The 21,983-nt window shown below is 34.5% G+C and overlaps 4 protein-coding genes and 1 long non-coding RNA gene across 10 annotated transcripts in view; 1 reads left to right on the top strand and 4 right to left on the bottom strand.

Annotated features, from left to right (window-relative positions):
- Positions 1-373: 373 nt before the first annotated feature.
- LOC103494578 (glycerophosphodiester phosphodiesterase GDPD3) lies at positions 374-2,982 on the bottom strand. 4 transcript variants are annotated; one of them, XM_008455809.3, is made up of 8 exons: positions 2,671-2,982; positions 2,370-2,554; positions 2,132-2,191; positions 1,967-2,047; positions 1,501-1,701; positions 1,327-1,422; positions 875-1,071; positions 374-788 (listed from the first exon to the last, which is right to left on the bottom strand). In XM_008455809.3, exons 1-8 carry the CDS (start codon positions 2,732-2,734, stop codon positions 512-514), a joined length of 1,161 nt encoding a protein of 386 aa, XP_008454031.2. In that variant the 5' UTR covers positions 2,735-2,982; the 3' UTR covers positions 374-511. The 4 variants fall into 4 exon arrangements, with proteins under 4 accessions (XP_008454031.2, XP_016901528.1, XP_050943294.1 ...); XM_017046039.2 differs by lacking the exon at positions 875-1,071 and having other exon boundaries at positions 2,671-2,968; XM_051087337.1 differs by lacking the exon at positions 374-788 and having other exon boundaries at positions 892-1,144; positions 2,671-2,970.
- Positions 2,983-4,562: 1,580 nt separating this feature from the next.
- On the bottom strand, positions 4,563-6,066 carry LOC103494575 (delta(3,5)-Delta(2,4)-dienoyl-CoA isomerase, peroxisomal). Its single transcript, XM_008455804.3, has 2 exons — positions 5,142-6,066; positions 4,563-4,953 (listed from the first exon to the last, which is right to left on the bottom strand). Exons 1-2 carry the CDS (start codon positions 5,776-5,778, stop codon positions 4,763-4,765), a joined length of 828 nt encoding a protein of 275 aa, XP_008454026.2. The 5' UTR covers positions 5,779-6,066; the 3' UTR covers positions 4,563-4,762.
- Positions 6,067-6,251: 185 nt separating this feature from the next.
- LOC103494576 (exocyst complex component EXO70B1) lies at positions 6,252-8,774 on the bottom strand. The gene has a single exon (XM_008455805.3). The coding sequence runs from the start codon at positions 8,471-8,473 to the stop codon at positions 6,443-6,445; it is 2,031 nt and encodes a 676-aa protein (XP_008454027.2). The 5' UTR covers positions 8,474-8,774; the 3' UTR covers positions 6,252-6,442.
- A 994-nt stretch (positions 8,775-9,768) lies between these two features.
- LOC103494577 (uncharacterized) lies at positions 9,769-15,750 on the top strand. Of its 2 annotated transcripts, XM_008455808.3 has the most exons (10): positions 9,771-10,070; positions 10,177-10,349; positions 10,895-11,053; positions 11,517-11,666; positions 11,818-11,961; positions 13,509-13,665; positions 14,328-14,500; positions 15,103-15,158; positions 15,286-15,388; positions 15,535-15,750. In XM_008455808.3, exons 1-10 carry the CDS (start codon positions 9,821-9,823, stop codon positions 15,622-15,624), a joined length of 1,455 nt encoding a protein of 484 aa, XP_008454030.2. In that variant the 5' UTR covers positions 9,771-9,820; the 3' UTR covers positions 15,625-15,750. The 2 variants fall into 2 exon arrangements, with proteins under 2 accessions (XP_050943293.1, XP_008454030.2); XM_051087336.1 differs by lacking the exons at positions 15,103-15,158; positions 15,286-15,388; positions 15,535-15,750 and adding an exon at positions 14,590-15,069 and having other exon boundaries at positions 9,769-10,070.
- A 1,563-nt stretch (positions 15,751-17,313) lies between these two features.
- Positions 17,314-21,983, bottom strand: part of LOC103494574 (uncharacterized) — a 32,332-nt gene continuing 27,662 nt past the window's right edge. For both annotated transcript variants that reach the window (XR_001763235.2, XR_001763236.2), the window contains exons 5-6: positions 17,660-17,716; positions 17,314-17,572 (exon numbers count right to left, since the gene is read on the bottom strand). This is a non-coding gene — a long non-coding RNA (uncharacterized LOC103494574). The remainder of the gene's footprint in view (positions 17,573-17,659; positions 17,717-21,983) is intronic.

Raw genomic sequence — 21,983 nt, 5'->3', positions numbered from 1 at the left:
TCTTTGGTAGGAGCATGTAAGTTTCGACAGACCTTGCACATTTTCATCTCTTGTTACCTTTTGTCGCTTCCATTTCTATTTTACATCAATTATGTCGTTTAGTACAAAATTGTTCATGACAATACAAGGTCTCGTTTTTACAAGTATGGTCGTCATCTTTGTCTAGTATCGTATAACAACATTAGAGAGATGAACATAGTTACACAATGATATTAGAATATTTTTGCTAAACTAAATTTTTTGACGCCTAAATTTGAACAAAAAAAGTGGTATGATAGTTCTGTGGTAGCAGTGGAAAATTTGTACTTATAAGTTTAATTTCTTGATGCCTAAATTTGAACTTAAAAGGTAAAAAAAGGTTGCAAGTAAAATCTACTAGAGACCAACGTTTGGTCTTTCTTTCTACATTTTATTGTACAGAAAGTGTAAGAATGTCAACGTTCTATCTACATCATTGATAAACATGAATAATGTCATCAATGTCGAATGCCACAGCTATCAAGATCATTGCTTATTTACATTGATAAAGCTGTATTATATTATCAATATGCGAACTTAAACTTATGTTCTGTGAGCATACCTGCTCGCCGTTCATTAGAAAGCAATCCCTCTTTTGGGAGAGGTTGGGTTTTGTTCTAGCCTTCACGTCCATTTGCTGCTCGCGCGAGCCCTCTTCCTGCTCAGAAGGGATGGTAGAAGAGACTGCCTCCGTGATCTCTTGTACTAAATCAACAATTACTCCTTCAATGCCCAGCAAACGTTGCACATACACCACTTCCGGAAGATTACTGCACGGCAGGAGTAAATATGTTTGATACTAGAACTTCAAGCAACTCAGAGAGAGGAAAGCATGAAGACAAATATGAAATTTTACTTCAATTGGCCATAGGTTATAAGTGAGAGTCCTGCAATTCTAATTTTATCAACTGCAGCAGGATTTCTCAAAATTGATGTGACTTCGGCAACAATTCCATTCAAACCTCCCACCATACACACGTTAATGGCTTCCTCTAGCGAATTCCTTCTAATATCAGGATAAATTTTCGACCCTCCATTCGTCAGGAAGAATACCTGTTAGATCAGGTGAATGTAAAGAGACCCCTCTAATGATACTTAATTTCCTCTTCATTTGATGAAGAACTTCCTACAATTTTATCATGTGAGCTGTGACACACTTTAGCAAATATTATATTATTCTTGGTCAAACACTATTGACAGTGTATTTACAAGTCGATACAGCCTCCATAGTTGCTGAACATAAGAAAAAATGGAATGTGAAGAAAAAATTCAAATATAAAATAGAATAAGCTGAGAAAATGATCTTACCGGGTAGGTGCTCTGAAGTTTTTTAACCAATTGGGCAGCATCAGGTATAAAGCTAGAATATATAATAGGTCTGCCCTTGGCATTCATTTCCACTACCTGTGAAAGTTTTTATTTTATAAGCATATCATTTCTTACACAATCTTGATGTGTGCATTTGTTTGGCAAAGCAACTACCTGTAAAACTTGTTGGATCATTTGAGAAAGTTGCTCCTCTTCGTATACTAGCAGATCATCAAACTTCAATTCTACATTAAAACCAACTGAATGCTCAACCTTCTCAAAAGCTTCTTGCAACGTGCATAGCGGCGCATCGTTTTCAACTTTCCACTCATATACTCCCCCATCTACTGTCCTCCTAAATAGCGGTTTACCTACCTGAATTTCTCACAAACACAACAAAGTTACAAAAGCTGTTTGGATTGACTAGAGAAAGCAGTGTTCTTCAACACAAAAGGGCGGATAAAAACGGTTTAACACACCTTGAAAGTATTTCGGAAACTATTTAGACGCTTTAAACACCTCAAATTTTTCGAAAATGACTTATTTTCAAAAGTTAAACCAAACAAACCCTTAGATATTCATATTTCAACAATCGCCAATTAATCTAAAGGTGTGGGAAGGAAAGATGGAAAGCTCTTACCTTCCTAGGATCATGTTGTGGCCCATATGAAAGAAATTCTTCCAACATGAGCTCGGTAACTCTTTTCTCCACAATAACACCCTAACACAAACCAATAGTCACTTTAGCAGTTCAATAAATTGCAGAGGGGGAAAACATCATCTCAGAAAATACTAAGGGCCTAACCTTTTCCTCGGTAAGAATCAAACAGTCATGGAAAATGACAGGACACCCATCTTTAGTTACCTACAAAAAAAGGTTCTTAAGAAGTTGTTCCTAATAAAGACAAGAAAATAAAGGAAAAAAGAGAATCAAACGAGTATTCGACGATAATTTCACAAGAACATTCCACATCCATTAGACGGAAACCAACAAATTGAATTTACAATAATGAAATAATAGACATTAAAAAAAATCCTCTGACCTGAACATCGAATTCGATGAAATCAACAGGAAACTTAGCGGCCGCATTGAAGGACAGAATGGAATTCTCCTTCATGAATTTGAAACGAGAATCAGAGGAGTGCAAGATGTTCATCCCGCATCCTCTATGACCAATCACCAATAATTTAGACGTCCGTACATTGGGATCTTCCGGTAAGTAAGCCTCTAAGATTCAAAGAGAGAACAAAAAATGTGAGGAAGAAGCAAAGGCATGCAAGAAATTAAAAGATTGTAGAAGAAGAAGAAGAAGAAGAAGAAGAAGAAGAAGAAGAAAAGCATACCTTGGGGTGGGGGGAAGGGGAAATGGGGTGGGGGTAAGGAGGTGATCAGCGGTGGTGGAGGCATCGGAGATTTGGAAGGGGGAATGTAGAGCCAGCATTATTGGGGGAATTCAGAGGAAGAGGAAAAAGGGAAACTAACAGCGACCGACAAAGGTAGAAAATTCGAGATAGACGACGAAAATTGACGTTAGCGTTAAGGAAGATGATGGAAGATGATGGAAGATGAGGAAGAAGAAGAAGAAGAAGAAGAAGAAGAAATGAGAGAAAAATGGGGAATTTTGAAGAAAAGAGAAGGAAAAATTATTGCTAGATTTTCTCACAAACAACAAATTTAGGGATAATCATTCCCTTATTTTAACTGTTAACAACCTTTAGCCTTCATGCTTAATTTTGGAAAAACTTCCTATTTTATTATCTATTGATCTATAATTTATTTTAATTAACTTACTCTCAATTGATGGAGTAAATGACGTGACTATATTAAATCCTAAAAAATTAATTTTTAGGTAAGTCATTTGTATTACGTTAAACTTTTGGTTTCTTTGGTCACTTTTAGGTACTCAAACAATTAATCCATATGTACGAAGTTCTTTTTTGGAGACTCTAAAAGGATTTTCTTATGGTGCCTATTAAAATTTCTAAACAAAAAATAATGATAAATTGGTCGAAGTTAGATTTACTTTTAATATAGAATGAATGGTTTGTTAGGAAGTATGATATAAAACATTTGGATGAATTTGTCAAATTTATTGAGTAAACTATTCGCTTGAAACCATTATTACTTAAAATTTTTTAAAAAATATGTTATATCGTCGGATTTTATGTCTTAAAATTTATTTGAAAAATAATTAACATATTTTATTTTCGATAAAATTGTTGTTAAGTATTATGTAGTAAAAATGTTATTTGATAAGTAAATGGTTGTTAAATAACCATATATCCAATAAACTATGAACCCCGGACCAGCATTAATACTTGGATTATGTGTGAAGATATAAAAATTGATCAAGTTCGAGTAAATAGTTAAAAAGATTTATAGTATAGAGATAAGGTTGGACTCCTTAATTTGGAAACATTATGGATACGAACCAATTTGTATTTGATGCAAATCTGGCTCTTAACAGGGTTTAGGGTTCATGTAAAGACATGCAAGTGAGGACCTCAAAATACTCACTTTTACTTTATAACGTTGTTTACTATTAAGATTGTTTATTTCAATATAATGATGTAGATAACTCGATCTTAATCATAAGTTAACTATAAACTCTTGTTTATTCAAAATTATCTGTAGATCTTAATCGTGAGTTTACCGACTCAATAAGCCTACAATTTTAAGGATAAGACCGGATAGATAGATGAGGGATATAATCCTACAAGATGAAATCCATTTCTACCCACCTTAAGAAATAGTAGATACATTGCTTTCTTAAATGCAAACATCAAATCTTAACAAAGGGCATCACCCTCTTAATAGCCTAAGAAGGACTCAGTTTGGTAGATGGACCACAAATTGATTGTTCATTAAAGGATACTTAAGGAGCAAAAAGTAAGTACATGAGTAAAACAATAAATATAACCCAATTGTAATTACAAACAAGTATGCATTTCTTTCTTGCCATTAAACGAAAACATTTAAAAATGATTGATTCAACGAATAAAATTATCCTGTAAATGATTTATCAAACGTCACATGGAAAGAATATCTACAACTATAGTCTAGCATTTTAAAATTTCTTGATTAATTTGCCTTTCAATCTCTTGTTACATAATTTATTTTATCTCACCAAGGTGCTAATTACTTTTATTTTTCTTTGCTTTCAATTAGGGTTGTATAGTCAACAAATTTTTTTATTGGAAATATCGATGTCCTTTACAGAAAAACACTCAAAACATTGAAAACTAAAACATATGTTTACCGTTTCTCTTTTATTAAGAACAAGAAAAACCAAAGATGATCGAAAAAAGAAAAGCACGTAAGTTATTATCGAAAACAAGAAGAAACCGAACCAACTTGAGTATAGTTCAAGTAGTTCAAATAGTTAAAGCATATATATATACTCTTTTGATCAAGAGGTCAAATGTTTATGTCGTCTTAAAGCTTGGAAAACTTCGGTTTTCGTTTGTTAGCTTGAGCGGAGATGGCCTCTTTGAGATCATCCGAGAGTAGAGTCCCTGAGTTCCAAGTTGCAACATAATCTAACCCTTGTTCTACATATAGGTCTCTGCTTTTTAGTAGCACTGCCTTTGTTCCCACCACAGCCAATGGAGATCTTGATGCTATTTCTGCATTCACCATCCATTTTTCATTCCCATTTTCCCAATCTCATACACATTACACAACAATCAATCATATGCTTTAACTACTTGTTGTAGCAATCGAGATCCTAAATTGAGAGTGATACTAAAAAAGAACTACTAAAATTTAAAAATGAAGGCATAGGAAAAATTGGTAAGTAGAGAGAATTTCATACCTTCAGCAATTTTGAGGACTCCATCTTGAAGCTCCGACATAGAATCAAAAGTTCGAGAAACCAAGCCCAATTCCTTGGCCTCCAAGCCCGAAAAATCCCGGCCCGTCAACGCCAACTCCGCCGCCTTCCCATACCCTACGATTCTCGGCAGTCTCTGTAAAGTCCCAAGATCCGCCGTAATCGCCAATTTAACCTCCCTCACCGAAAACACCGCCTCCGCCGTGCAATACCTCAAATCACATGCCGTTACTATATCAATTCCTCCTCCGATGCACCCTCCGTGGATGCTTGCTATCACCGGCTTCCGGCACTCCTCGATCGCCGTGATTGACTCTTGCATCCACTTGATTTCCCGTCGGATTCTTTCCCCTGCTCGTCCCCGTTCCTCCGATAGATGCTTCTCGAAGTTGGAGGCTGTCGATTTGAGGTCGATTCCAGCGCAGAAGTGTTTGCCGGATCCGGATAGGATGATGACGTGGACGTCGGGGTTTTGGTCTAGACGTGAGAAGGCTTGACGGAGTTCGGTGAAGAGTTGGGTTGTGAGAGCGTTGTAGTGTGATGGACGGTGAAGGCGGAGATGGAAGACGCCGGAGTTTGGGCTTTGTCGCTCGATTTTTATGCATTCGTAGCCCTCCATTTGCCTTCGGCGGAAATTGGTCGGTCACAATTTTGAAGAAATGGAAAATATACTTTGAGAAGTGGAGTTTGTGTAAAGATATCTTGGGAATCGGAACCTCAAACGAGGCACCTTCTCCAATCGATAAAATGGCTCAATCGTTTATTAGACAAATTGATCTTTTCGTTTTAGGAAATTTAAGGTTAATTTCCACCTCCATAATTATTGTATTAAGAAAACAATTTTAGTGTATCATATGAACAATTATTATTTTTCTTTATTATATGGATAACTTCTTGACTAATGTTTAATATATGGATAACTTCTTATTACATATATTTGCAAATAAATAAACCTCACAATATTTAATGTTTTTCTAATATACATAATTTTATTTCAAAAGAAATAAGAAGAAAAAAAAAAGATCATACAAACATTTAACATATTCTTCAAAACTGAACTATTTACAAAATAATAATATAAAGGAATGAATAGAGGTCAAAAAGAGTTCACTTCAATGTTCTATTCCTCCCTTGTTAATGGGGAAAAATAAATAAATCACAATAAGAAAGGAAAAAAAAAATTATCAATACAATAAATTCAATTAATTCGAAAGGAAAAGAAAAAGAAAAGAAAGAAAATTAAAAGGAAAAAAGAAATCGAAAAACTGTATTGGAATGAAAATTTACATTCTTCTTCTGCCCATAGACGCAGTATTTCCATCAAATAGATCATCGATCAAACCTTCAATGTCTTCAGGTTGATACTTTATGTACTTCTCCGATTGTCTTCCTGGATCAAAATGCTGCTTGAATCTCCCTACGAATGAACGGTACGCTGGAATCATCACCGCTGACACCGATATCCTAAGCTCCGATTGAAGCTGCTCGTCACTTACTACCCAACTGCTTTGCGTTTTGTGTATTTCATCGAACATCGCGTTAAAGCTTTTGAATCTCTCCTTCAATATCGGCTTCGATACTTTCCCGTTCACCAGCAATCCTTCGTGGCTTAAACACTGCAACACCTTACTCCATGTTTCTCTCTGGTAATTTTTATGGTATTGTCGCAGATTCGTCGATCGTTTCCGGCACCAACGGTCCCCCATCAACTCCGTAATTCCGCATGACCCTTTGATTTTCTGTACTATGTATCTTCCGTTGTTCATCAGGAAAATGTACCGAAGAGATGGGTCGCGGTATAGTTTTGATCTCATTGTGAGATTCGCGTCGAGTAGTTCCATTACCATTGCGATCTGAATTGCGAGTTGGGATTTTCTCGGTGATGCGTCGTCGTTCTCGTCCATTCTTGCTGGTCGGTCGTCCTCGACTTTAGGGTCGAGAAATTGGAAGACCTGTTCTAGGGTTTCTTTGTACTCGCAAGCGTATTTTAGGTAATTCATTATGTAGCGTGTTAATGGATGAACTGCTCCTCCTGGAACGGGAATTTTCGCGTTGTCACTTTTGATTGAGTTCTCTAGGTCGTAGAAAATGCCGACTATTGCTTCGCCTATCCCATTTTTTGCCCCTTCCGCTTCGGAAATTAACTCTGTTCTGCAATTTTCAGGGAAGCCATTGATTGTCGGAATTAAATCGCGGATGGTTTCGTACATGTCAAGTAATTTGAACATCTTCTCCGCTGACCGTTTTGTTAAAACGACGGCGTTTGCGAAGTTGAGAAGCTTGATGACTACTGCTCTTGTTAAATTGCTGAATAACGTATGAGAAATGAAGGGATGATCGGTGAAAACAGAGTCACAAAGCTTCCACTCACCTGGGAACAGAGATTCTGAGCATTTCTTGACGACGGCGATCCATTTGTCGATTTCCATTTGAAGTGTTTCCCATTGCATTTTTTGAATCTCGTCTATGCTAATACTTTCATACCCTAGCTGGTTCAGTATTCCTTTGAACGAGCTCTGACGGAGGAAGCTGTAACTCATACAACATTCCTTCTCGTAGCCGGCGGAGATCATTGTTCCGGCAATTCTTTTCATGTTCGATACAGTTTCCTGCGAAAAAGAGGGGAATGTCTCTTCCCTAGCAGAATCAGGCTCAGATGATTCAGGAAAGGTGCTGTTTTGTTGATCTGTTGATTCGCTCATTGTTTTGAACGACGATTGCTTAGATGCTTTCTTGTCCGATTTAGAATCAAACTCCCGATGTTTGCATTCTTTCAAAAGGGCACTGAATTCTTCATCCAATAACGACATCGCTCGCTGTAGAGCCGTGGTGGTCCGATTTAGAGAAGGAATGGAAGCAGCGCTGGTAGGGAATTCACTTAGTTTAATCGCAATCTTAGCAATCCGACCTAATGCTTCGAAAAAGTAAGAATCCCTGTCGGGATCTTTACCAAGCTTCGCCGGATATTTATTAGAACTGTATCTAGAGATCATGGAATCCACCATTTTGGACAACGAATGAACAGAACTCGGAATTTCATGGACTACATTCGATCCATCATCTCCAACATTGGATAAAGTCTCAAGGAATCGATCAACCTCTTCGAAAATTAATAGGGTATCAGATTCGGAAAGAGGTTCTTCAATGAAGGCATCATCATCTTTATCGGCAGCAAGCTTTTCGGAATCTGATTTTGCATCAGCAGCGGCGGCGGCGGGGTCAAGAGTGCGACGAGGTGAGCCCAAATTAGCAATTCTTCTATTGAAATTTTTAGAAAAACTATCAGACTTGTCTGGGGGTGGGTTTTTCTCCATGAATAAGAAACAATAGGGGATGGTGAGAAAAATGGAGAAATGGAGAGATAAATGAAAGGAAAGAAGAGAGAAACGAAAAGAGTGTTTACGGATTCGTCTCTGTAAGGGGAAATCAGTTTGTGTGTTTTGGTGAAGATTAATGGAGGAGAAGAAAATGTGGCAAAAACAGAAGGATTAATACCTTAATTTGGCCACTAATTTTGCAGTTTGTTCGTTAAAGGTTGACTTTTTTTTTTCTTAATAAGTTTGTTTATGATCCTCACGTATTTCTTTTTCTTTTTTTTCCTTTCGAATTCTCTCTTTATTTAATCCTTCTTCTCTTTCTCAATCACCATGGAATCATTTGTGAATGCAATTTTAACAAGTCAAGAGAAAAAAAAATGTCAAAAGGCTGGGTTTTATATAATAAAACATCCTTTGAATATGAATGTTGGATTATATATATTATTTAATTTAATTATGACATAGGATGATAGTTGACTTACTTACTAGGCGGCATCTATAAACCTTCTAGACCACTTTTGATTTTTTTTATTATTTTTTTTTTACTTTTCAATTTTTATTTAAATTTCAAGTTTGGAATTCAAATAATGAAAACACAGGTTTTTACTCAATTGTAAAAAATAAAAATAAAAAAAATTTAAAAATACATTTATTTTCGAATTTTTGTTTAGTTTTTAGAAATACTTCTAAAAAGTAACAACAAAGGAAAAAAAACAATTGATGTAATTGATATTATCAACTCGGTTGCTCTTTCAACGGTGACATTTCTTTTTTGGATGCATGATCCCCCGTGCTTCTTCACGATACCTCTTAAGTTTGAGTGCTTTTGACGAGTTCGAACATTGTTTTGGACAATCCTCACAAGTTTATCGTTAAATTTTGTAGTTTTCAACTTGGATTGATTTTAAAATCACTAAAAGAAAGTAGATGACAAAAAAAAACTAAGTTCATTTCGTGAGATTGAATATATAGAGTAAGATGGTTTTAAGAAAAAAAAACTTGTTTTTAGAATATGATTAGTAACTTTAATGTTTGATTAAGAAATGGGTAAACAATAATAGAGAAATTTAACTAGAAGAAATAAGCTTAAATTACAGAAACAAAAACTAAATGAAACCATATCAAGATGGCTATCAAATTCATTGGAGGTAATAATTCTTATAGAAGAAATAAACTTAATTTTGCATCTAAGCAATTCGTTCCAATATCACTTTCTTCATCCTCGGTGGGTCTAAAAGTAATAATTCTTAAAAGAACGGATCTTTTTGTAAAGAAAACAAAAACATAAAACTTTATATTTCTTCCAATTTACAATAACCCACAGGTCAACGTGAGAGTGGAAAAATGGAAGCTTGCAGGAAGCGGTGTGAAGAAGCTATGGAGTCGAAGAGCAATCCCAACTTCAACTCTCTTACTCTTCTTCACAACGCTCTCATCATCACCATGGATTCCCACAGTCGAGTCTTCCGAAACGGCGGAATTGCTATCTCCGGTGACAAAATCAAGGCCATCGGTCACTCTTCCGAAATTCTCCACCAATTCTCTGCTTCTGCTCACTACATTATTGATCTTCATTCTCAAATCTTGCTCCCGGGTCTTTCCTCTTTGAATCTTCGAGTTTAACTTTTTCAATTTTCTCAATGGTTTCTTTTGACTTTACCGCTGTTATCTGAGATCTTGATCGGCCTTCAAAACCACAGGGTTTATTAACACGCATGTCCACACTTCTCAGCAGCTTGCGAGGAGCATAGCCGACGATGTGGATTTGATGACTTGGTTGCACCATCGTATTTGGCCCTACGAATCCAACATGACTGAGGAAGATTCCTACATTTCCACTTTGCTTTGTGGTATTGAACTCATTCATTCGGGTGTAAGTATCTGCATTTCTGCTTCCAGTTCTTTTTCCTTTCTTATACTTTTTCGCTGTAATTGATGAAGGAAGTGTATACGTTAAATTATGTGTTTAGGAAATAATTGTTGAGCCTTTGATTATGCGTATAATTGGTTGTTGCTAATTTTAAGTTTCGTGTTAAACTTGGTTAATGGAGGAATTTATTTTTAAGGCGATTTCATTGATTGAATAAAATATCCAAGGATATAGAAAAAGGACCCTTCAAGATCTTTCTAGTTTGATAATGAGAAAAGAGAAACTATGGCTGTTGATGACATGCATGTCTTTACACCGAATGAAAACATTGAAAATAGCAGACTCTAAAAATTCCTTAGATGATTCGGCTTTATCTTGGAGCATTTCTTTCTAGGTTAATGCAGAATTTTTTACATAAAATCCAAAGTTTAGAAGCATACGAGAAGGTTTCTAGAATATGTGAATGACACAGTACTTAAATGTTTGTACACCTTTCAGGAACATTTCAGGGATGAAACTTAGTAATTTAACGTGATATATCTATTCAGGTAACATGCTTCGCTGAGGCAGGGGGTCAACATGTATCTGGGATGTCTAAGGCTGTAGAGTTGTTGGGTTTACGGGCGTGCTTAACTCAGTCAATAATGGACTGTGGGGAAGGGTTGCCAGCTCCTTGGGCTGCCGTAACAACTGATGATTGCATTCAGGTTTATCATGTTTAACTTTATGTATTAATGGTTCTCTCTTTTACCAATTTTCTTTTACAATAGTAGAGTTCATTCATATGATTAGCAATGTCGAGCTAGTATTTAGTTTAAACTTATTAATGATTTTCAAGTCCTAAAGCTTTTAGAGAATTTTTGTGTAGATAACAGATTAAATGATTAGACTTTATCCTAGACTAACTGCTACTATATGCTGATTGAAAATTATCAAAATGTTACGCCGGAGTTTACCTTGCAACTTGGAAGATGAAAGAGAGGCGAATTTTTTAATAATTACGTTCATAAAATTATTGGTTAAGAAGTTCTTATGTTCATGGTCAGAAGGCTAAGTCACTTTGTTGTATTTGGTTTTGTGAAAGTGATTTGCTCCTTGTCCTTCTAAATAAGTTAGTTAATTATCAAAACTATATTTAACAATTTCTTAATTTTCAATTTTCAAGGGCAGTCTCAAAAGGAGCTTTACAAGAAGCACCATAACACAGCAGATGGGCGCATCAGAATATGGTTTGGTATCAGACAAATTATGAATGCAACAGATCGTCTATTGATTGAAACAAGGGATAATGCATTAGAACTCGAAACCGGGATCCATATGGTGCTTCTATCTTCTTTACTTATGCTTTTGCAGTCTCAAAATTGTTCAAATTTTATTGAATTTCAATTATATTTAGTTTTATGTCCTACCAATAGGGCTAAAGTGGCCAATCAGTTGTTGAGTTTGACTTTATTTGTTATATGCATTTTAGCATGTTGCAGAGATAGCCTATGAGAACCTGAAAGTGATAAATGAACGAAAAGTTGATCATGGAACAGTTACGTACTTGGAGAAAATACAGTTTCTGGGAAAGAATTTACTTTCTGCACATACTGTTTGGGTCAATGACAATGAGGTGAGCAGTTATTGTTGTTTCTATGAGCTGTGTTATAAATTTTGCATAGTTTCTTATTTCTGTATGTACAATTCATCTTCTGCAAAAATATTTATAAAGTCTGTTTTTAATAAGCTGAATGGAAGAAGAAAGGTTGCCCAAAGCTCAATACATTTTATTATCTCTTGGAAGTTTTTGGTTTATATATTGCTTACTAGATCTTTCAATTATTAACATCTATTTAGTGCTGCATTGTACAAAACTATTAAAATTCTGTATAATTCTTGGAAGCCAAACAAGGATTTAGTAATTTTTTGGTGGAACCAAACCAGCCGTAACTTGACAGCTAAGCTGTTGGTTGTTCTTTTTTCTTTTTTCTTTTTTGAGAAAAAAATTGCTTTATTTTTTTCATTAAGAAAAATGAAAAGACATACAAGGGGATAAAAAACTAGTTCCTCAAAAGGAATCCAAGTACTAGCTATGTTGGAACATACTCCAACCCAAAACTTATAGATTCTTTGGTCACTTGTGCTATAAAGTTTGTTGTTGCAAGGTTTCCATTGGGTAGTTGACCAAACTGATCAAGTGCATGTCGCGATTGCTGCTAGTCATAGTTTGTATTGCAAGTAGGGCCAAACATGCATACCAATCACAATTTTTGATAGATGCAACTTAATGGTGTTTAGCCTGCCTAGTTGTTCATCAAGCACAGCCTAAGTTGAGGCTTGGTAGGGTATCATAGTAAACTTTGCAGGCTTTTGAATGGATTTGATGCTCCCTTAGCTACAATGAGGAAGGATGCGATGAGATGCACTAATTACGTCAAATATGAGTAATGACACGAAATGATTGCAGGATATCTAACGTGATCTTGAGTCACATGCTATATTAGACCTCTTGCGCCAGTTTCAGGTCTCATCTCACCCATGGTTACCAGTTGAGACTAACCTGGCCAGGAAGCTTTGGTCTCCCTTTTTAGCCTTGACTTAGCCCAAGTTGCCGTCTGGTCTACCTATGCTATTTTACTCCCTAGTCTCACTTTGGGGCTGTGGCTTTTAGTCTCTGTCGGTTGGACCAGGTTCCCCCTTGATCGGTGGCTTTCTTATATCATCTAGGTCAGGCTATAGCTAGAGCTTCTCAAATCACTTGGGCAAAGCTAATAGGTATATGGGCTCACCTAGCCCTCAATTTCTTATCTTCCTAATTTCTTACCTGTTAGTGCTTCGGTGCTACTTGGACAACTGAGGTGGCCATCCCTGGGAATCTCCATTATCACTCTGAAGCTGAACATGTTGATGGATTCTATTCAAAGATCCATGCTAGTTAGGCAATTGCTTGAGATGTGTATAAATTTTTAACGCAAATATTTTATTCTTAAATATCAAATCACCATCAAGTATTCGATTAAACTGAACTAATTTAGCAATTTGGAGTAAAATTGAATTTTTGGGCATTGTTTTTTGCTATCTGTTTCATTCAAGAATATACTTTTGGGTTAGTAAATACTTTTATGTCCATGTTTTTCATTACATTCTTTTATGATGCAAGAATTATTGGTATCTTGTTAGATTAGTTTTCTTTCAAGGAATGGGGTCAAAGTATCCCACTGTCCAGCTTCTGCAATGAGAATGCTTGGTTTTGCACCTATCAGAGAGATGCTTGATGCTGGTATTTGTGTTTCCATTGGAACAGATGGAGCACCATCAAATAATCGAATGAGCATAGGTTTGTTTCAGTCTGGAAATTCTAACGAATTGAACATTATTTCATTTGTTAGTTTATAGAAATTATTTAAGGGGATAAAAGAAGGTTGATGGTTTTATACTGGTTGAGTATGAGGAAGTAAAAGCCTGCATTCTTCTAACCATACATCTTGTGGTTAGTATAGTAGCGCTGCCACAGTGCAGCCACAATGGTGGCCACAGAATAAACTTTTGTCAAATCATGCATTTTACTAAGAACTGACAAATTCTCTTCTAAGCACCTCACTTTTAAGGATTATTTTGGCACACCCTCACATGTTGATCCAGTGGAACCTCTTATATTGTCTATCGTATGGACTTCAGTGAGTACATATTTTGGGTCTATTGGCATCAGTGTCTTACCCCAGAGATGAATGCAAGGAAAAGATGTAATTGCCTATTGGCTTTTGGAGTCTCCCCTTTCTCATTATCAATGAAATCTTTCTTGTGTGTGTGTGTGTGTAAAGGAAAAGAGGAAACAAAGAAAAAAAAGTGTAACATCGAAAAGATGCAGACAAAATGTTGATCAGAACACAGTAACCTTGACCTCAAGTTTATGGACTCTTTTTGAAAGTTTTTTCCCCATTGCACCATGCATATTAGTACAATGGGAATTGACAATTTAAATGTCTAAATATTTTGCAGTTGATGAGATGTACCTTGCATCGCTGATTAATAAAGGCCGGGAAGTCTATGCAAATGGAACAACCAACCCCTCTGTTCTCCCTGCTGAAGTAGTCCTACAAATGGCGACAATAAATGGAGCAAAATCAGTACTTTGGGATAATGAAATAGGATCACTTGAAGTTGGGAAGAAGGTAATGTGTTTTTTTTTTTTTTGGCATGTAAACTGGCCTTCTTTCGATTTTCATTTCAATTTTTACTTCTTTTCTTCTGTGTTATTTAGGTAGAAACTAGTGTGGATATTGCTCAATCGTGACGGTTTCAGAGCTTAACTATGACTTACTGGGCCTTTGGTCATTATATAGGCCCATTGGCAGATGTAATAAATTATTTGTGACAAAAAATTCTGTTTTTGTCATGCTGATAACGGACTGTTACAATGTCTAAATATTTGTGAATGTTTAAGTTAGTACTCATGCGTCGATGTGAAAATACTCATAGGACTTAAGTTCATGACATGGCGACACGCCATTTTCCAAAAAAGTAGGACACGACACGTTGGGGTCTATGGGGACACAAATTGTTGTGCAGGACCTTGTACTAACCCATTTGAATTTAAATAACTATTAACCAATGTAATTCCAAGCATATCAAAGTTATGTATAAAGAACAAAGGGCTTTTTTTGGAGTTAAATTGGATAAATAAGACCACTGGCATTTCTGCTGGTTTAGCAACTAATGCAACCTGTTTTTTTCAAATGTTTGAGAATGATTTGTCGTTCTAACTTGATTGTAGGCGGATATGGTTGTGATCAACCCTTCCTCTTGGTCCATGGTTCCTTACCATGACAGGTATTTATTTCCTTCTCAGAAAAACAATTGGATGTTTCATCTTCTAAATCTTAAAAGCTTTGTATGATAAGTTTTGAGCACGAGATCTATAAAAGGAGCTGATGGCATTGCTTAATTGATATTGCAGCATTTCCTGCCTTGTCTACAGTATGAGAACTGAAAATGTCATCTCTGTAATGTGTAATGGGCAGTGGATAATGAAAGATAAGAAGATCATCAATGTGAATGAGGTAATTCACTTCAATTTTTGTTCTTAGACTATATGATCATTGCTTTACTTCAAATCACTATAGCTCTAGATTTAGTTTGATATACAAAATTACTTGGTAGTCTCAAGATTGAACATGTCTAACGAACCCAAAATTTGAATGAACAGGAAGATGTAATTCTGATGGCAAAACAAGCTTCCAGGGAACTACTTGAGAGAGCAGGAATAAGAATTCCAAACAGAATGAATTTCATCTAATTGGCCAAGCAGGTTATGTAATCTTCAGTTTGTTTTAAATTTTCATTCAGTTGCTTAGCTTTGCAAATGGAATTCTTATGCTTTGTTTTGTTTATATATTTTAATGAAATGGTGTTCTAAACCTAACTCGTTATGTTTTACCTATATTGTACTTTTTTTCCAGTTAATTTCATTTTAGAGTTTGTAAAGGTTGTAGTGGCCACACTTCTTTAGACATTTTTTTTAATGAAGTTTCTTTGTAGTTACAAATTCTTTGTTCTCTCAATCAAATTTTGTATGAAATTGTTTAAAATATTTTGCAAAAAGGTTGCATATATGATTTACCACTTGGAGTGAGTATGATACACCGAAAAAACCGAGACAATCAAATCAAACCGAAGTTGGTTGGAGAAGGAGAGAGATCGGTTAATGTCGGTTTGAAAAAATTCCAAATCGACAAACTTAGAAAAAGGAAAACCTCAATGAATAAAATCGACTGGCTTTTACTTCTCAATGGCCAAAGTCAAATGGTTTGGTCAGAATGTCAACTCCAACAGATCGATGCTTCCGAAATTGCACTTTTTTTTTGTAAAAGAAAAATCAACAATAAAATGGTTTGTATATTTTTTTAAAACAAAATAGAAATAATATATATGTTTCTTTTCATTTTTATTCGGTTTTCAAAATTAAAATTCGAATATTTAAGTTAAAATCTTGGATTTTTTTTTTTAAAATATAATAAATCGATAAAATATTTATATTGAACAATTTTGAAAACGAAAAAGGCTCAAAGACCTATAATGTGATTAATCGGTATCAATTATTCTCAACAATCTTGGTACATAATAGTTTAGATTTAGAAGAAGAAATATATTAGAGATGACGAAAATCATTTACCAATTGGAAATATGGAAGTGAAAAAAATGAAAAAAAAAAAAAAGAATACAAGAGATAACAAAGAAGGAATAAAGTCCAAAAGAGCAAATGAAGAAATCACAAACAAACAAGTGAAAATACTAAGTAATAATATGAAGAAATTAATAATATGGAGAAGAAATGAATATATCCGTAAGAAGAAATAAAAAAGTAAAAAATCATTTACAATATTCAAAAGCAAAATTAAAATTTATAAAAATATTATAGATTTTTTATTCATTTTGTTACATGATCGTTAAAATTATAATTTTACGAAAGAAATTAGAGAAATTATAAAAATGGCAAGAGGTGCAAAATATTATATATATATAAAAAAAAAAAAACTAAATTGCTGGAAGCTCGAGAGCATTGGTATGACTCTCAACCGTTCTCAATGGGGCAAGGATCTCATCAATCTGCTTCCAGAGACATCAAGAAAGAAACAAATTGCACTAAAAATACAAATTTATATTAAATAATCATTCAGAACATATATTTAAATAAAGATAGAAAAATTCGACAAAGCATCCACGTGCAACAAAACTATTAAAAGATAAAAAATTTGTTTTTTTCCATTCTAAAATTGTAGTGTTTATATACATAGAAGAACACGTCATCACACAATTATACAAACTCTGAGGTCAAATCTATCTCAAAGCCAATTAAGAAAAATTCATCCTTACCAATAATGAGCTAGTTCGTTCGCTACTATGCTCTTTATTTTACATTCTCATGCTTCCATAACTCAATCTTGTACTTTACGTGCATTATTCTAAAGAATGTTATTGAACATAATTTCCATATACATTAAGCAAATGCTTCAAATGATTAAAGAAATATTTTGATGGTCAAGGACCCACATTTTTTATGAAAATAAAGTATTCAATAATTTTCTAAAGTAAAATAGATATCAATATGATAGAAGATAAACTAATCACTAAATGTAATTCCCTAACATAAATTGTTTCTCGAAATACAAAATGCACACGATTGTAACATTTAGGGAAGTTGAGTTGCCAACTTTGATAACCTTGTCTTGTCATGTATCATTCACCTACATAAATATATATAAACATATTATTATGTGGAAATCAGTATTAGTGAGTTCTTGATCAAAACTGAGGAAACACAATCAATATACCTCTTCTTTTCAGTAGGTATTTGTGGAGCACCATCTAATGTAATACAAATTTCCATTCTGCAAAAGGAAAAAGAAAGTACACCAAACCCCAGAGTTTAAATAAACACATATCATCCACTCTTTTTCAACCAAATTTCAGCTACACTACAATTAACCATCATGTAGTACCCACATCCTTATCAATAAAAATCAGGACAAGAAGAACAAAAGTTAGCATACTATCACAAAAGGAGTGCAGCCACAAGAAACTCAAGAAAATGATCCAAGAAAAATCAAATACTTGATGACATGTTTCAATCTCAAGCACTCAAAGTTATGAGCAAGAAGTAGCAAGGAATTAACACGATTCTCAAGCCAACAAGTTAAACACCCTAAACCCTAAATCCTTATGATCCCATCTTGAAAGATGCTTCTTTAATTCCTTGACTTCCCAGAGCAACACAGTTTGCTGAATCAAATTTATCGCCTGCAAGTCTGTAAGGTAGAAATAGTGAAAAATTGATTACTTGTTCAAAACAAGATTAAACCAAGTTCCTTAGGTCCCTTAATACGAGAGTGGAAAACTAAGTTCGTTGCAGGGATGAGAATGAGTTTATTCTACTGCTTTCACAATATTCTTCTTGTTATCCAACTATCTAACACACAATCATTCTTAAATTCATTTCTTCCAACTATTTCATTTTAGCCAACTTTTTGAATCCACCTCTCTCATTAGATTTTATATATTAGTTTGGATTAAGTATGAGATTCAAACATGTGGTCAGTTGAACATTATATTGAAAACGACTCCCCATCCAAAATACTAATTTTATTAACAAAGAACAGATCCACTATGAGCGTATTTGTCTGGAGGGATATTTGTTGTAGTGTACTAACAAATAAAACTCCTAAAAGAACATAGTGTAAGCGAAGACATTTATCCAATCCTAATAAAACTCCTAACATCAATACAACACTCCTAGCATCACTAAAACTAAATGAGATTTCATGTATTAGAGACGGGAATAAATAATTGAGGAATAACATATTACCATGTTTTGAAAAGACCTCGAATAAGCTCTTGGATATGCTCTTGAGCACTAATAAGAGTAAATAGAACAGACCATATTTGAAAGAAACCACAAAACAAATGTTTAGGACAACTTGAAATTCTTAAGCAGTACGAACAGTAGTGTCGACATTATTAGGAATCACACTACACATTCATTCAAGATGATGTAAAATTATGGAAAAGCACAAATTAAAATTGGAAAAAAATGAATGAAACATTTTTGAAAAAGAGAATATCAATTAAAAACTCAAATCTCTCTTCTTTCCCCAAACCTTGGAGCCATTCCAAATTCTTTTTTCAGTTTCTCAAGCCAAAAAAACGCAGTTTAAAATGTTTGAAGAGAAATGTTGGTGACCTAAATGAGCAAAAATCATGAGTTGAGGTGAAATGAGACAAAATGGGGAAGTGAGTAATGAGAGAAGGAAAAAAAAGAAGAAAAAGATGGTATATTATACAATATTGTGGATGGTGCGGCTACTCCAATCGACTAAGATCATCCACACATTACGGTTTTAAGAAACATATCTTTATTTATTCTCTTTGGCAGCTTTTTCTAAGATAAGAAAAAAGCTTGAGAAACAACGAAGAGCAATTACCTGAAAGAGCAACAAGAATAGAAACATAAAATTACCTGAAAGAGGAAAAAAAAGAAACATCAACTTGTGAGATGGTCAGGAAACTTTCAAAAAGCCTTTAAAACTCAAAACTAGCCAACAAACTTTGTGTCAAAATAATAACCCAACTACCACAAATCCAAACGTAGGTCCACCTTCTCATCACAAACCAAACCTTGAAAGTTCTTTGATCCAATCTTGCACTTAATTCAAACTTCTCTTACTTAACATTCCTTCTACCTTACATACTTAACTTTGTGTCATAATTAGACTGCAGACTTCAATCCAAAATTTTCATGCCTCTGCATCTCATAAATTTGTGAGATGGTCAAGAAACCTCTCCAAAAGGTTTTAAAACTCAAAACTAGTCAACAAATCCACATTCTGAACTAAATTTTGTCAAAGTAACAACCCAACTATCACATATCCAAACGTAGGTCTAACTTCTCCACACAAACCTTGAAAGTTCTTTTATCCAATCTTGCACTTTAATTCAAACTTCTCTTACTTAACTTTTCTTCTACCTTACATACTTAACTTTGTGTCAGAACTAAACTGCACACTTCAATCAAAAAGTTTCATGTCCTTGCTTCTTATAAACTTGTGAGATGGCCAATAAACTTTTCAAAAGCCTTTAAAACTCAAAACAAGCCAACAAATCCACATTCTGAACTAACTTTATGTCAAAATAACAACTCACAACTACCACAAATCCAAACGTAGGTCTACCTTCTCCACACAAACTTTCAAAGTTCTTTGATCCAATCTTGCACTTTAATTCAAACTTCCCTTACTTAACTTTCCTTATTCCTTATTTTTCCACGCAAACCTTGAAAAGTTTTCTTATCCAATGTTGCATTTTGGTCTAAAATCTTCTTATCTTAACATAATTTCCTTCCACCTTACTTAACTTTGTGTTATAATTAGACTGCACACTTCAATACAAAACTTTCATGCCTTTGCCTCTCATAAACTTGTGAGTAGGTCAAGAAAGTTTCCAAAAGCCTTTAAAACTCAAAACTAGTTAACCAATTGACATTTTAAAATACTTTGTGTCAAAACAATAACCCAACTACCACAAATCCAAACATAGATCTATCTTCTCTATACAAACCTTGAAAGTTCTTTAATCCAATATTGCACTTTAATTCAAACTTTTCTTATTCCTTACTTTTTCCACACAAACGTTGAAAATTCTCTTATCCAATGTTACACTTATCCAAAATTCGAAAATGCCCTTCCCAAAATAGTGCACAAAAACTGCCCCTCGGACGAGCCTAAACAAAGAAACCCAACAAAACCATACAGAAAACCAATTATTCAAGACAAACAAAGAACCTCGCTAGAAAGAAAGAAGTCATACCAAAACACATGATATAAGAAAAACTAGCCATGATTTCAACTTTTGCCCAAATTGAAAAAAAAAACAGTTTTGGTACTACACATAAATATGAGATAAATATTTATCTCAAACCTGACTCGGCCTCAGGCTCAAGAGAAATATTTTTCTCCCCATATAAACAATTATTATTTGAAAGTCTGTATATCCCAACAAATCGAGAGGCCGAGTCAAGATTTGTTGGGATATAAAGACTTTCTGTACCATAACTTTTTTCTTTATTAATTTTGACAAAAGTTGAACTCATGGCTAGCCTTTCTTATATCCTGTGTTTTGGTCTGATTTCTTTCTTTCTGGCGAGGTTCTTTGTTCGTCTTGATTAAGTGGTTTTCTGTGTGGTTTTGTTGGATGTTTTGGTTTGAGCTCTCGTTTGAGGGATTGTCTTTATGCACTATTTTGGTAAGTGCAGTTTATATTATAATCTCCTTCTTTCATGTGTACTTAACTTTGTGTACATAATCCAAACGCACACTTCAATCCAAAATTTCTCTAGCTTTGCTTTCGTTAAACATGTGAGATACTCAAGAAATTATCCACGAACTTGTGGAACTTGAAACTATACCAAAAAATCTAAATTTTGAACTAGCATGTGTCCAAATAAAAATCCAGCCACGAAAATCCGATTCTCAAATTATTCTCTTCTCTTAACTAACTTTCTTCTTTGATCCAATCTTGCACCATAGTCCAATATTCTCTTCTCTTAACTAACTTTCTTCTGCCTTACTTTTCCACACAAATATTGAAAATTCTCTAAATCAATATTGTACTTTTATCCAAAATTCTCTTTTTTAACCTAATTTCCTTCTTCCACGTATACATATATACATAACTTATGAAAAAAAAAAACTTGTAAAACTTGAAACCGTAAAACAAATCTACATTTTAAACTAAATTTGTGTCCAAATAAAACCCATCATTAAGGGTGAGGGCACAATAGTTCACCCCGAGATTGTCTCAAGTAATGTTATTCCACCCCGAGAGACAATAGTTCACCTCGAGATTGTCCCGAGTTATTAAGGGAGAGGCACATTAAGTGTCAATAAGGGGGAAGTAAAAGTCGGTTGGATGATGGGAGCAATTAAATAGGAGGGGAGTGGGAAAGAGGGCTGTTCAGTTTTTGGGTAGTTTTTGGGTTACAGCACTCTTACTTGACAGATAGGATAGAAAGAGGAGGTTATGACTTTTTATTTCGTTCTGTATTTTCTGTATGTTTGAATTAAGAATTGTTTGTAGTTCAACAATTCTTTGGAGTAATTTTCA

Source organism: Cucumis melo, chromosome 7 (genome assembly GCF_025177605.1).
Source record: "Cucumis melo cultivar AY chromosome 7, USDA_Cmelo_AY_1.0, whole genome shotgun sequence".
NCBI lineage: Eukaryota > Viridiplantae > Streptophyta > Magnoliopsida > Cucurbitales > Cucurbitaceae > Cucumis > Cucumis melo.
This window is presented reverse-complemented; position numbering and strand designations above follow the sequence as displayed.